At 39.5% G+C, this 14,353-nt stretch overlaps 2 protein-coding genes across 13 annotated transcripts in view; one reads left to right on the top strand and one right to left on the bottom strand.

Moving 5' to 3' along the window:
- GTPBP8 (GTP binding protein 8) overlaps positions 1–4,917 on the top strand; it is a 23,161-nt gene extending 18,244 nt beyond the window's left edge. For 3 of the 5 annotated variants that reach the window (XR_015165618.1, XM_086406328.1, XM_086406322.1), the window contains one exon: positions 3,899–4,917. Coding sequence is in view for 4 of the 5 variants with exons in the window: in XM_086406328.1 (XP_086262454.1) it covers positions 3,899–3,959 (61 nt within the window). In the remaining variant the exon portion in view is untranslated. Of the gene's footprint in view, positions 1–1,467; positions 2,506–3,898 lie in introns of those variants that run through there. The other 2 variants (XM_086406323.1, XM_086406299.1) reach the window with 1 other exon arrangement.
- Positions 1–14,353, bottom strand: part of RMP64 (ribonuclease MRP subunit p64) — a 15,265-nt gene extending 912 nt beyond the window's left edge. The window contains exons 1-9 of one of the 8 annotated variants that reach the window (XM_086406262.1): positions 14,129–14,246; positions 13,581–13,928; positions 10,108–10,262; positions 7,634–7,713; positions 7,132–7,263; positions 6,353–6,430; positions 4,806–5,167; positions 4,507–4,568; positions 1,857–2,116 (exon numbers count right to left, since the gene is read on the bottom strand). In XM_086406262.1, coding sequence (XP_086262388.1) covers positions 1,857–2,116; positions 4,507–4,568; positions 4,806–5,167; positions 6,353–6,430; positions 7,132–7,263; positions 7,634–7,713; positions 10,108–10,262; positions 13,581–13,599 — 1,148 coding nt within the window. In that variant the 5' untranslated portion in view covers positions 13,600–13,928; positions 14,129–14,246. Of the gene's footprint in view, positions 1–1,856; positions 2,117–4,506; positions 4,569–4,805; positions 5,168–6,344; positions 6,431–7,131; positions 7,264–7,633; positions 7,714–10,107; positions 10,263–13,580; positions 13,929–14,128 lie in introns of those variants that run through there. The other 7 variants (XM_086406274.1, XM_086406245.1, XM_086406253.1 and 4 more) reach the window with 7 other exon arrangements.

Genomic DNA, 14,353 nt, shown 5'->3' with positions numbered 1-14,353 from the left:
GGTGAGATACTGCCATATTTCAGTGCCAGAGCTACTTCCTGATAATTGCTAACCTATTCACAATGTAATAGGATTGGAACTGGGGAAAAAATGAATTACAAATAGAAAAGTTACTAGGATGCATCACCCCATTTCTGGAGTAACGACTTCATATTCAATATAATAACAGAAAATGAACAAGGAAAAAGGAATCAAAGTGAAGAGGGAGTTTATGTAAAATGAGAAGACAGGGATGCCGACATAGGCAAAACGACAGCATTCATATTATCTTCAAATCTGGGGATTCCGAACTCAAATGGCTGGTTGTTAGGTACTTTGCTTCTGAGTAGGATACCCTGCCACAAGGCGCACTGGTGCCCTGCTAACTGCCTCACTGTGATGGTCAGAATGCAAACGATTAGCATGAGTCTGTACCTCCCCCTGTACCCTCTTCCTTTTTAAACCAATATGGAACTTTGAGGAATCCCATTTTAACGCAGTAATCCATGATCTCTGTTTCCAAACCAATTTTGTCTTACTGTAAGTGGTAATTTTTAAGTGAGGAGAGGGTAGGTGGACTTCCCAACTGAAATGGAAATAGATGAAAAAACAGAAGAATCAGAGGATCTGTACTGAGTTCAAGATCTCCATCTCTAATTCCCTGAGTAAAATCCTCTTATTAACTCATCTATAAAATGTGAATACCACCACCTGTGTCACAGTTATTGTGGACATTAAGTACACTTAAAATGTGGTACAAATATAACGTGTTACTAAAACATCAAAACAGGGCAGAATGAAAGAGCACTGCATTTTTGTGGGGTGCAGAATAATGGCTTAATCAAATAACCACCAGTTTGTTACCCTCTGGATTAACTTTTAATTAGCATCTCTGCCTCATCTACCCCTGAGTTGAAACAGAATCTTGAACAGAACAGCTCCATTTTAGACTGAGCTTCCACTCTAGAGTGTAATGTAAAAATTCTTAACTTCTCCCACAGCTTCAGTCAAAACTTGCTATAAAACCTTCAGTATATATCATATTTTTTACTAAAACAGGTATTGTCTTTCCATAAATTTTTAAAATTTAAGAAGGTGTGACCAAGTGACATCCATGGAAACCATTATAAAGCCCTGAATAGATACATGTCCATAAATATAGTAAGAAATTATGGTGGATGCACAGAGTGTTCTTGAAGGATACGCAAAAAGTGGTCAGTAATCGCCCGTCAAGGGGGAATGAGGACCTTTATGGCCCTTTGTGTCTCAAATTGTTACCACAGGCATCTATTATTTGTTCAGTAAAAACATAAAGCCCTAAAATATCTAACTTCATGTATTGTTTCAAGCAATATTGGCTCACAAAGATAACCATCCTTAAGCAGTGCTGTGAATGTAAGCACCACAAAAGGATGAAGCGGTACATGGAGAGTCTAGCTCCTGTGCATGGAAATTACTTGACGCTGACTCTGGTGTGTGGCCTTGTAGGAGGAAGCATCTTCTGCTCTCACACCCTCATCCCACTGAAGCTGCGGGCAGACGGGCCATCTCTCCTACCAGAGGCAGAACTCCATGAAGATTAAATCTGTCTTACACATAGTTGTATCTGCAGGTTAGCATACCACAGACATACCTGATACTTTTTGAATAAAAGGATGGAATGGTGAAGAGTAAATCCAATTGACCAAATTTACTTCCTCCCAATGATATATATATTTAGCTCTGCCCAATAAAAGTAGCTAACAAAACTGCACTTTGAGTATATACCCCAACTTTAGTCCCCAGGGTACTGGACATTAAAAAGGCTGAATATATATACTTTTGCCTTGAAAGATAACAGAAGAAGTAAAGGAATAAAATTTTTATACTATACCTACCTAGAGCCTTGAGCTTCCACATGTTTAAGCCGGTTACTTTTAAGAAGTTTGTTACCCAGAAAGGCAGTCTGAGCCTTCAGTTTTTTGCTTCTACACCATAGAATTGCCATTTGGATTTCTTCAGAAAGTTGTGTGAAAGTCTCAGCCTCTCGGAATCTTTGCACAAGACTTTTTACACAGGGAGTTCCTATTGCTTTCTGAGAAGAATCTTTGGTTGCCTTTAGTTTGGATGGAGAATATTTAAACTCAAAGCTCTTCTCCTGAAATATGGAATGATGAGAAAAATATATTGGATCTGTTACGGACATATAATGAGAGAGAGAAGTTGACTCACACACTATCAACATTTGAAAATACATCTTTTTAAAAGAAGGAAAAAGTTTTTTCCAGTTCCCTATGCTTTCTGTTTGTCTTTTTAAATTTTTTTGACTGTGCCACCTGGCATTGGGGATCAGAATGGTGCCCCCTTGCAGTGGAAATACAGAGTCCTAATAACTAGACTGCCAGGGAATTCCTTTCCTTTTGCTTAAAAAAATGTTTATTCACTGATACTAATACGATTTTTCCCCCTCTGTGCTACAACAGATTCCATCTATAGCTAAATTCAGTTGTACACAAGTAACAATATAAATATTTACATACATATTTATTTAACCTGTGTTGCTGTTGTTTAGTCTCTCTGTCATGTCTGACTGTTTGTGACCCCATGGACTACAGCCCGCTGGGCTCCTCTGTCCATGGGATTTCCCAGGCAAGAAGACCAGAATGGCCCTTTCCTTCTCCATGGATCTTCCCCAACCACGGATCCATCCTGCCTCTCCTGCACTGGCAGGTGGATTCTCAACCACTGGGCCACCAGGGAAGCCCATTTAACCTACACATAAGAATAACACTCCACATAATTAAGTATGGATCAAAGTCTATCTGGTGGGAGACAAAATCACTGAAAAGCCCTTTTCCTCTAATGCTGGACTACCACAGCTTGTTTTTCATCACCTCCTCAAGGAAGGGTCATAAATGTTATTGATAAATGTGGAAATGCAGATGACTGCTGAATGTATGTTAAAAATGCTTAACTGAGCAATATTTCCAATTCCAATTCAACCATCTTTTGATGTGGCACCTCTGTCTCTTCAACTTCATTCTTCTGTATGAAGTCAAGTTTGCATTTTATCAACTACTTCTGTTTACTGAAATACGCCACCTACTAGGTCTGCTTCCATCTTCCGTTCAAAACTTAGTTTCTTGCAAATTTCTCCTTCTCGAGAAGAACAAGTAATAGTAGTAGAAGGTAGAGACCTATCAATCTTTGTGTTGGTGATCCATAAAAGTTTGACCTAAAAACACCCTAAGCATATTGGTGCTAAATGCTAAAAATAAAATAGTGATTGGTCATAAATAAGAGGGATGCTGGAACCAGCTCACATAGGAACAAGTGATGGACTGCAGAAAGTTTCAGGAGCCACAGAGCTATAGTTATTGAGAGAGCTGATGAAACTATTTGGAGACTGGTGTAATGATAAACTCCAGGAGATAGTTTAGGACGGGGAGGCCTGGTGTGCTGCAGCCCATGGAGTTGCAGAGTCGAACACAACTTAGCGACTGAACAACAACAAATAATATTAAATGACAAAGACTGAAACCAAACTGCCTGGTTCAAATCCCAGTTCTGCCCCATATTTGCTATCTGGCCTGGACAAATTTCTTGTCCTTTCTTTGCCTTAATTTTCTCATCTGAAACATGGAAAGAACAGCACCTACCTCACAGGACTTTTGCAAGGATTATAAGAATTTACACATATAAAGAGTTCTGAACAATGCCTGGCAAAGAGTAAATGCAGTATAAGTATTATGGTGATGATGACACCTTCTTCCAGAACTTGTAAACTGGACAAAATATAAATGCAAGCTGGAATCCTTGTAAACCTTCAAGAAAGTACTGACTTGTTAGAAAAGAATTTTTGAATAGAATGGAAGAAATAGCCCATGAAGAAAACAACTTTGAAAAGAGAGAGAGTAAAAGAACTTCTTATCCGTGTCAGATCCAGAACACACAGAGTTTACAGACACTGGCTGAGGAGAGGTCAACACGGACAGCTCTAACGCTGATAGAAAGAAATAGAAGCCTCATGATAGAAGATGATGGTAGTGACGATGGAAGTACCTAACATCTAACATCAAGTAAGTGCTTACCACACTTGAGACTCTGTGCTGCATACTTCACATGTACTAAAACTGGCACAGCCCTATGAAGTGCATACTGTTTCTAGAAAATGGAGGTATGGACAGGTCAAGAAACTTACATAAGGTCACAAATTACTACAAACCAGGACGCAAACCATCTGTCTGACTTCGAAGCCCATATTCTTAAGCTGCAGTATGATCCACTCCTATGGTGGATCCTAGGATCATTTTAAAATTCTAGCAAAACCCTTAGTAAAATGTTTCTGAAGGCATTCTATTAACTGAATTAACTAGATGCACTCAGATCCCTTGGAAATGCCTCTACTCATTCAGAAGCAGACTGAGAACTAAGATGGCACTATGCCTAGAGCCGAGGACAAAACCAGAAGATTCAGCCTCTGTCCTTGGTAAGTGGCATCTACACTTAGCAGAAATCATAAGCTATATTAAAATAAGCCAGACAAACCTGAATAGCTTTTTGTTTCAGCTGTTTGCAGAAAGCTCTCACATCAAATTCTGATGACTTTTCTGTGGAGATAGATCACAGATAAAAAAATTAGGCATACTATTTTCAAATCAACAAATTCTTAAGTACATGACAACAAAGGGAGTTAAGCAAGCAAAGAACTATGAAGCTACAACAGAAAGAAATAACTTAACATGCTCAAGCTTAGAAAACACATTATTAATACCATACTTCTCTAAAGATAATGTGAGTTAAAATTAAGAGAGTTTAACAGTATGAGCCATATCAAAGCAAATTACCTTTTAAGATTTTCTTACTCTTTACTGGTTGTCCAAGATCCATGTGATTCTGTATATTGATCTTCATTTGTTTAGCTTTTTCAGAAATTCTAAGTAAAGTTTCTTCACCTGACCTCTGTGATTGCTCTTTTGTTAAAAATAGTTTATTTAGCAGTTTAGTTACTCCTTTAGCTACAAAAGCTGTAGGCATTTTTTTCTTAAAGACTTCAAAATAGGGCTCTCCTAAAAATTCAACAATATCAGAAGGAAAGGTAAAACCTTTGAAGTAAGGCAATGGTTGAATCCTGGAGACCTCTTGAAGTAATCCAAACAATGGTTCATATAAGGAAACCAGCCTTTTTAAAACATCTTTATACAGAACCCTAGGGAAAGAAGTAGGAGCTCATGAATTAGCCAGTAATTGTAATTTGCAGATTATGTAATAACAGATTCAAAGCTGAAAATAACACTTATCAGTCTGCCACTATAGATTTAAAAAAAAAAAATGCTACAGTGGATACTTGCAAAAAGCTAGATTTAGTCCAGCTTATATAGAAAAATCCAAGTACAAAATGTTATATAAAACCAAATACAGTACTACATGGAGAGATATTTCAAAGGATGTGCACCAAAATCTTAACTGTGGTTTTATCTAGAGGATAAGATTTTAGGCAAATTTCAGGTTCTTTGAATTTTTTCTATTTTTAAAAGTTTCTTCAAATAAGCATGTATTATTAAAATTAAAAAATCAAAGCTATTTTCATTGTAGGGAAGAATAATACAGTTTGACATTGATTAGTAATTCTAACATTACTAACATGATAACCATACTAACATACGATAAGTAGTTCTAACATTGTTAGCTCTAAAAACAAGCAGAATAAAAAATAGGATGACTGAAAATAGTACTTGAGATATCCAGATTAAGATAGAAAATTAAGGATTAGAAAGAATTTTTCCTTTTTTTGTTTCCATTCAAATTATAGCTAATCACAAATGGGCAGATTTTGAATCTGATTATCCATCAGATAAGCTCCATAATATATATTGTGAGATGCAAGGGAAATTCTCTTTGGTTTGCAACTAGTATTACCAGTGTTCTTTACGTCAGTAGCTATGGCTCAAAAAGCAGTGGTGGTTCATGTGGAAGAAAGGAATTTAGAAAACATAAGGAAGGTCATTGCCATTAAGTATTAGAAATCTAGTGGCAGAAACAAATGAATGATACAGACTGCCCAGGAACACCTTCATTTTAAATGGCTCAGCTGAATGATTAGAGGAACCTTTTTTTTTTTTAGTTCCAGCTGCTAATCCTAGGAATTCATTTGTTTAGTTTAATGTGGAAGTGATCTCATGGATTCAGATTCAAAGCCTAGTCTTTTGACATAACTATCAACACTTAGCTTCCCAATCCATCCCAAATAAACTCTGATCAAATGAAAAAACAGAATTTCTGCACTTTCAACATCCCATGGAAAAGCAAATATGAAGACTACTAATAAGAAACCTAGTCTGAGTTAGAGAAATGAGAAAGAAATGAAGGATTTCAAAGGTACGTACATACATACCATAACCTGCTCACGAGCCCAACCATCACAAGGTTTAAAATAATGAATTCTTGCAAACCTAGATGTTTCACAGTCAAGCTGAAGAATCAAGTTAAAGTTGGGAAACAGAATCAAAGGAATTTATGTTTTGTTGTGTTACATTTATGGGGAAAAAAAACACAGAATGCAGAATTTTCTTGAAGGAGTTAAAGCCTTAAAACATGTTCTACTTAAGTCATTGAAGCTTTAAAAAAAGTAATATACACTCTGCTAGAGACTTCATTAATAAACTTGGTTTCTAAGGATTAGCTTTTAAGATTAAGAATTTCTAACTGTCAATGCCTTTAGGATAATACATATTAAATAGAGGTAGAAATCCCTGGCAATGGCTATTTCAGGCACTTCTCAGGAAGAGAAGACCAAAGAGCAAAATTTTAAGAATTTGCATATATTATAACTCCTACTTTGAAAATATGAAAAACTACATACTCCCTAGCTTTCAAACAGAAATACTATTAAATTCATCCCTGCATGCATGCTTAGTCATGTCTGACTCTGCAACTCCGTGGACTGTAACCCAACAGGCTCCTTTGTCCATGGGATTTCCCAGGCAAGAATACTGGAGTGGGTTGCCACTTCCTCCTCCAGGGGGTCTTCCTGACCTAGGGATCAAACCTGCATCTCCTGTGGCTCCTTCATTAGCAAGTGGATTCCTTACCACTGAGCCACCTGAGAAGCCCATTAAATACATCCAAACAACTGAAGTTCAGAAAACCGTTTTTTAGATGATTCAAGGATACAGAAATGTCTTGCAGCAACAGTCCAACAGGCGAAGCAGCAACTTGCAGGCCCCCAGAATCTTCATCAACACCAGTTCTACCACTGGTTGGCTGGGGATGACACATGCTTTGGTATTTATAGGCTGATTTTCACTTGACAAAAATAGAAAAGTATGTTACTTTCATTCTTAAATATAAAACACTTATATAATAAGTACAGAATTGCTTTAAGCTCAATTGAGGTAGTTATGTTTAATAATGACTCACTGAAGTTAACTGACACTTATGTTTCAAAATAGTTTATCATCACCCAGGTTTCAGTGTCACACTGTTCCTTCCCACAAGCCAACAGAGGGAGGTTACCACAGATACCAGGGGCCCTTTATTAAAATAAAATTTGTACAGCTAAGGTATAATTGGTTATATTCAAACAATAATGAAGGAAGTCTAAAGCGAGGTTACAGTAAGACACCAGGTTTCCAGCCCACCACAAAGCCCATTACAAAGCAACTAGACTACTTACTTAGAAGAAAATGACTCTGAGAGATCTTGAATTGAACCTTCCAAATTCATGTTTTTCAAACGTTTTAAACACTGTTCAACCTGAAAGGGGAAGACCAACTCAAATTCACATGTTTATGTGTAACAGAGGCAAAGCCACTGATGTGAACACGAAAACAAATTCAAAATTTCAAAGTATAGTAATACACAGAATACAAAGTATAGTAATACACTGAATACAAAGTATAGAAATACACAGAATGCCATATTTTAGGGTAAAGAAACCGGTAGCCCAAAGCAGTTGCTTCTGGTTAAAAATTTGAAATTTATGCAGCCAAATAAATTTCTCAGATCAGGTTATGACCAGTGACTGGATTTCCCTGGTGGCTCAGATGGTAAAACGACTGCCTACAATGCAGGAGACCCAGGTTCAATCCCTGGGTCGGGAAGATCCCCTGGAGAAGGAAATGGCAACCCACTCCAGTACTCTTGCCTGGAGAATCCCATAGATGGAGGAGCCTGGCGGGCTATAGTCCATGGGGTCGCAAAGAGTTGCACACAATTGAGCAACTTCACTCTCTCTCTTTCTTTCTTTCTTTCTTTCTTACTATATGCCAGGATGTGCTTGGTGCTATAAAGAGGACCAAAGTAAATGTAAGATTATTCTCAAGATTGTATTAATAAACTTTTCTGAAGTAACATGATTTCTAATAGTGAAACTATTAAAACAAGACAGTAAATTGTTAAGTACTAAATTTTACTGTCCGTAAGTGCTGCAGACATGAGGATCAAGTGATGGAGGGCTTGGGCATTATAAACATACAGAACCAGGTAAGCAAAGGCTCAGAGGAGGGAACCAATGTGGTGAGTAGGAAGACTCACAAAGAGTTCAGGCTGCTTGTAATACAATATATATGATGATGAAGACCACAGAGAAGCCTGAGCTAAGAAAACTGAAGAGGACAGATCAGGAAGGATCTGCTAAGTTAAGCTAAGAGGTCTGCTCTTTATTCAGGGGACAATGGAGAACCATTAAAAATTAAGCTGTGTTTTAGGATGATTAACCAGGATTTGGTACACGTGAACATGCCACAGTAGAGGAAAGACTGAAGGAGGAAAGATCAGTCAGAATTACAACACAACAAAAAATTGACAAGGTTTCAAAATTTAGTTTAGCCAGAACTAAAAGAGACTAGATGCAGAGAAGGTGTTAATTGATCAGTTAACCTGATGGGAGAGCAGAGAAAACAGAACACCAAATTTTTCTGACTGGAAGCCCGGACAACCTGGAAGCCCGGAGGAGAAATACGTATATTCAATCTGAGATAACAAGTTTGGTTTTGGAGTTAAAGACTCAGAAGGAGATAAAACCTGCTCCAGAGAAGAAAACTTAGGAAAAACCATAATCGCAAATCTTTCTTTGGTAAAGAAATCATCTTTTTTGCTTTAAGTAATGTGAGTGGAAAACTTACCAAAGAAAATGAATCTGTTTAAGGTTGGAGATTATGCCATACACCTAGCACAAAGCACAGTGCCTGGCACATAGAAAGTTTCAAAAATACTTGGAGAATTAATAAAATGAATGAGCAAATAAATGAGCATATATGGAACTTAACTTAGAAGGCTCTATTCTGTGTATGTAATCCCTGAGCTAGAAGGACCCAATTTTGTCTTAAACTTCAAAAGATACACAAAACACTTTACACAACTTGTTATATACTCATTTAATATATTCCCAATTAGATTATTTACCACCACAATAAGTAAATTGCAACTTTGTTCTTTTTATGATTTGGGGATTTTGATTATGTTCAGGAAAATTGTTTCTTGATCCAACACTTTGTTTTGATCAAATCACTCCATCTTTAAAGTAAACAAAGGTGTGGTAATTTGTTCTAGATTGTATATAATGAAAATTTTTCATAATTATCTACCTACTAGAAACAAGACTGGGAAAGAATCAAACATAGTTCTTTTCTAATACAGACTGTTTTTTGAAATGCTTTCAGGGAAAAAAAATGAAAGCTCACATGTGATTGTGGGCTTAACACTTAAAAATCAAAAGTGAAAGTGAAGTGAAAGTCACTCAGTTGTGTCCAATTCTTTGCAACCCCATGGACAGTCCACGGAATTCTCCAGGTGAAAATACTGGAGTGGGTAGCCTTTCTTTTCTCCAGGGTTTCTTCCCAACCCAGGTATCGAACCCAGGTCTCCCGCATCGCAGGCAGATACTTTACTAGCTGAGCCACAGGGAAGTCCAAGAATACTGGAGTGGGTAGCCTATCCCTTCTCCAGCAGATATTCCCAACCCAGAAATCAAACCAAGGTCTCCTTCATTGTAGGTGGATTCTTTACCAACTGAGCTATCAGGAAAGCCCAAGTAAATCACAAGTAATTTACTTCAATTTCCTTAAATAACAAAAGTTAAGTGGCAGTGTGATCTCCATCTTCACCAAGTAAAAATGTTTTCTCTTAAATACAGGGCTCTTTCCTTACCTGTCTGAGGGCCAAATGGGGCTTATGGCGGCCCATTCTGTTGTGATTGCTGTAAAGGATTGCACATAATACATCTGTCTCTGCATCTAAGGTTCGGCTCTTCAGTGACAATGTAATGCGACAGCATTCTTTAATTATAGCTGCAATGCAAAGGTCTAATGCAGAGATATTTAGTAATAAGACTTAACATGCATTTCTACATTAAGTATATTACACAAAAAATACACTGAAAGAAGCAACCTTCCTTATCTGTTTTAAAGAAATCTATACCACCACAATCAGCTTCACCTGTGAGAACATAATTAAACATTTCTAAGTATGTAAGAAATGACATAGGAAGGAAGGAAAATGGTGACAGATATCAAGCCCATGAAATCATTAAGAAAACATCTATTAAACTAGAATGTATATCATATCACATTTTATTGTGATTTTAAGAATCTTTCATATGAATACTTTGCAGAGTCATTTAGGGTACACCAAACACTAAGAAAGTGGGGAAAACCACTAGACCATTCAGGTATGACTTAAATCAAACCCCTTATGATTATACAGTGGAAGTGAGAAATTTATAAGGGACTAGATCTGATAGAGTGCCTGATGAACTATGGACGGAGGTTCGTGACATTGTACAGGAGACAAGGATTAAGACCATCCCCTTGGAAAAGAAATGCAAAAAAGCAAAATGGCTGTCTGAGGAGGCCTTACATACAGCTGTGAAAAGAAAAGCTAAAAGTAAAGGAGAAAAGGAAAGATATACCTATTTGAATGCAGAGTTCCAAAGAATAGCAAGGAGAGATAAGAAAGCCTTCCTGAGTGATCAGGGCAAAGAAATAGAGGAAAACAATAAACAGGAAAGACTAGAGATCTCTTCAAGAAAATTCGAGATACCAAGGGAACATTTCATGCAAAGATGAGCTCAATAAAGGACAGAAATGGTATGGACCTAACAGAAGCATAAGATATTAAGAAAAGGTGGCAAGAATACACAGAAAAACTGTACAAAAAAGATCTTCATGACCCAGATAATCACGATGGTGTGATCACTCACCTAGAGCCAGACATCTGGGAATGTGAAGTCAAGAGGGCCTTAGGAAGTACCACTACAAACAAAGCTAGTGGAGGTGATGGAATTCCAGTTGAGCTATTTCAAATGCTGAAAGATGATGCTGTTAAAGTGCTGCACTCAATATGCCAGCAAATTTGGAAAACTCAGCAGTGGCCACAGGACTGGAAAAGGTCAGTTTTCATTCTAATCCCAAAGAAAGGCAATGCCAAAGAATGCTCAAACTACCACACAATTGCACTCATCTCACACGCTAGTAAAGTAATGCTCAAAATTCTCCAAGCCAGGCTTCAGCAATACGTGAACCGTGAACTTCCAGATGTTCAAGCTGGTTTTAGAAAAGACAGAGAAACCAGAGACCAAATGCCAACATTCACTGGATCACTGAAAAAGCAAAAGAGTTCTAGAAAAACATCTATTTCTGCTTTATTGACTATGCCAAAGCCTTTGACTGTGTGGATCACAATAAACTGTGGAAAATTCTGAAAGAGATGGGAATACCAGACCACCTGACCTGCCTCTTGAGAAACCTGTATGCAGGTCAGGAAGCAACAGTTTGAACTGGACATGGAACAACAGACTGGTTCCAAATAGGAAAAGGAGTACGTCAAGGCTGTATACTGTCACCCTACTTATTTAACTTCTATGCAGAGTACATCATGAGAAACACTGGGCTGGAGGAAGAACAAGCTGAAATCAAGATTTCCAGGAGAAATATCAATAACCTCAGATATTCAGATGACACCACCCTTATGGCAGAAAGTGAAGAAGAACTAAAGAGCCTCTTGATGAAAGTGAAAGAGGAGAGTGAAAAAGTTGGCTTAAAGCTCAACATTCAGAAAACGAAGATCATGGCATCCGGTCCCATCACTTCATGGCAAATAGATGTGGAAACAGTGGCTGACTTTATTTTTCTGGGTTCCAAAATCACCAGAGATGGTGACTGCAGCCATGAAATTAAAAGGCGCCTACTCCTTGGAAGGAAAGTTATGACCAACCTAGACAGCATAATAAAAAGCAGAGACATTACTTTGTCAACAAAGGTCTGTCTAGTCAAGGCTGTGGTTTTTCCAGTAGTCATGTATGGATGTGAGAGTTGGACTATAAAGAAAGCTAAGCGCCGAAGAATTGATGCTTTTGAACTGTGGTGTTGAAGAAGACTCTTGAGAGTCCCTTGGACTGCAAGGAGATCCAACCAGTCCATTCTGAAGATCAGTCCTGGGTGTTCATTGGAAGGACTGGTGTTGAAGCTGAAACTCCAATATTTTGGCCACCTGATGGGAAGAGCTGATTCATTTGAAAAGACCCTGATGTTGGGAAAGATTGAAGGCAGGAGGAGAAGGGGACAACAGAGGATGAGATGTTTAGATGGCATCACCGATTCTTTCTTACTATCCCAACTATTTGAGGCCAGAAATGAGCTGCCTTGGGGGTGGAGAGAGACTTGGTGAATTTCCATGCCTAACAGGAATCCTGTTAAAAGTATTTCTGAACAGAGGAAGGGGTAATGTTAATCTGTAAATGGGGCAGGATGGATGGTTGGAGAGGGGAATGTGATGATAAGTTATAAATACTTAATAACAGCTATCATCTGCAAGGAGATCCAACCAGTCCATCCTAAAGGAAATCAATCCTGAATATTCATTGGAAGGACTGATGCTGAAGCTGAAACTCCAATACTTTGGTCATCTGATGCGAAGAACTGACTCATTTGAAAACACCCTAATGCTGAGAATAATTGAAGGCAGGAGGAGAAGGGGAGGACAGAGGATGAGATGGTTGGATGGCATCACCGACTCAATGGACATGAGTTTGAGTAAACTCCGGAAATTGGTGATGGACAGGGAAGCCTGGCTTACTGCATTACATGGGGTCGCAAAGAGTCGGACACAACTGAACGACTGGACTGGACTGAACTGATCATTATTTACTATATCAGGCACTGTTCCAAATACTCATTTTACTTTATATTAATAATACTTTATATTGTTAATCTATAATACTCACTTTACTTTATATTAATAATACTTTATACTGTTACTCTATAATACTCTTTCAGAACTGCTCTATGAATAAAGTACTATTGTTATTCCCAATTGAAAATAAGCGAGGCCCAGAAACATTAGACATTGCCCACTGCTCACCCCAGCTCCAGCAGAGGGAAAAGCCAGGATTCAATCCCTCAATCGAGTTCTTACTGACCTGTGTGCGTGCTAAGTCAGTTCAGTCGTGCGACCCTATGGACTGCGGCCTGCCAGGCTCCTCTGTCCATGGGATTTTCCAAGCAAGAATACTGGAGTGGGTTGCTATGCCCTCCTCCAGGGGATCTTCCAGACCCAGGGATCAAACCTGTGCCTCTTACTTCCACCTAAAGAAAGGTGGGTTCTTTCCCACCAGCGCCACCTACCTAATAATCGCAATGCCATTCAAACATTGATAGAGCACGCTCTCCTAAATGAAATCATTTAGATCCTCCCAAAAACCTGGTGATAGGTAGGGAAAACTAACTCCATTTTACAGATAAGGAACAGGGGACTCAGGAAAATTGCGGCTTAACTGCAGAGTGCTTGAGTGACGACCCGCAGCCCTTCAGGGGCAGAGCGCGGCAGAGACAGAGGGCTAACCACGCCTCTTGGTGGCTGAGTGAAACGCAGGGTTCCCAGGCAGCACTTTTCCCTGACACCAGTTGTGTCCGCCCCTCTCCCCCATTTCGGTGCGGTGCTGAGTCGCGAGCCTTCGGTGCCCCTGCCAGGCCCTGCGATAGACACAGGGGATCCAGCGAAGAACTGTAAAGCCAGGTGCCCCCACGAGCCTCATTCGCAAATTCCCAAGCCCCTCACCCTTCGGCCCTTCCCAGTGTCCCGCGGGCTCCGGAAGTCCCGCCCCGCGCGCACGTGCGCCGGCTCCACGCCTCCTCCGGAAAAGCCTGCGCCCCTAGCGCGGCGCCTCACTCACCTAGCGCCGTGTCCGGGTTCTGTACGGTCACTGCGCTGCGGCTCCCTGCCTTAGGGATCCTCACCCGGTTCCACGGTTCCGGGCCCGGCAACAGCGTAGCCATCTTAGGAGGCAGGAGAGGGAGTGGAAGGGGCGGAGCTAAGCCAGACCAAGTGGAGGGACCGAAGGAGGGGAGATGAGCCGACGTCACGGGGAGGTAGAGGGCAAAGGGTGGGGCGGGGGCGG

This window comes from Bos grunniens, chromosome 1, assembly GCF_055505025.1.
Source record: "Bos grunniens cultivar Pamir isolate PY7600 chromosome 1, Bosgru_T2T1.0, whole genome shotgun sequence".
Classification (NCBI taxonomy): Eukaryota; Metazoa; Chordata; class Mammalia; order Artiodactyla; family Bovidae; genus Bos; species Bos grunniens.
The sequence above is the reverse complement of the archived record's forward strand: the minus strand, read 5'-3'. Positions and strand labels throughout refer to the sequence as shown.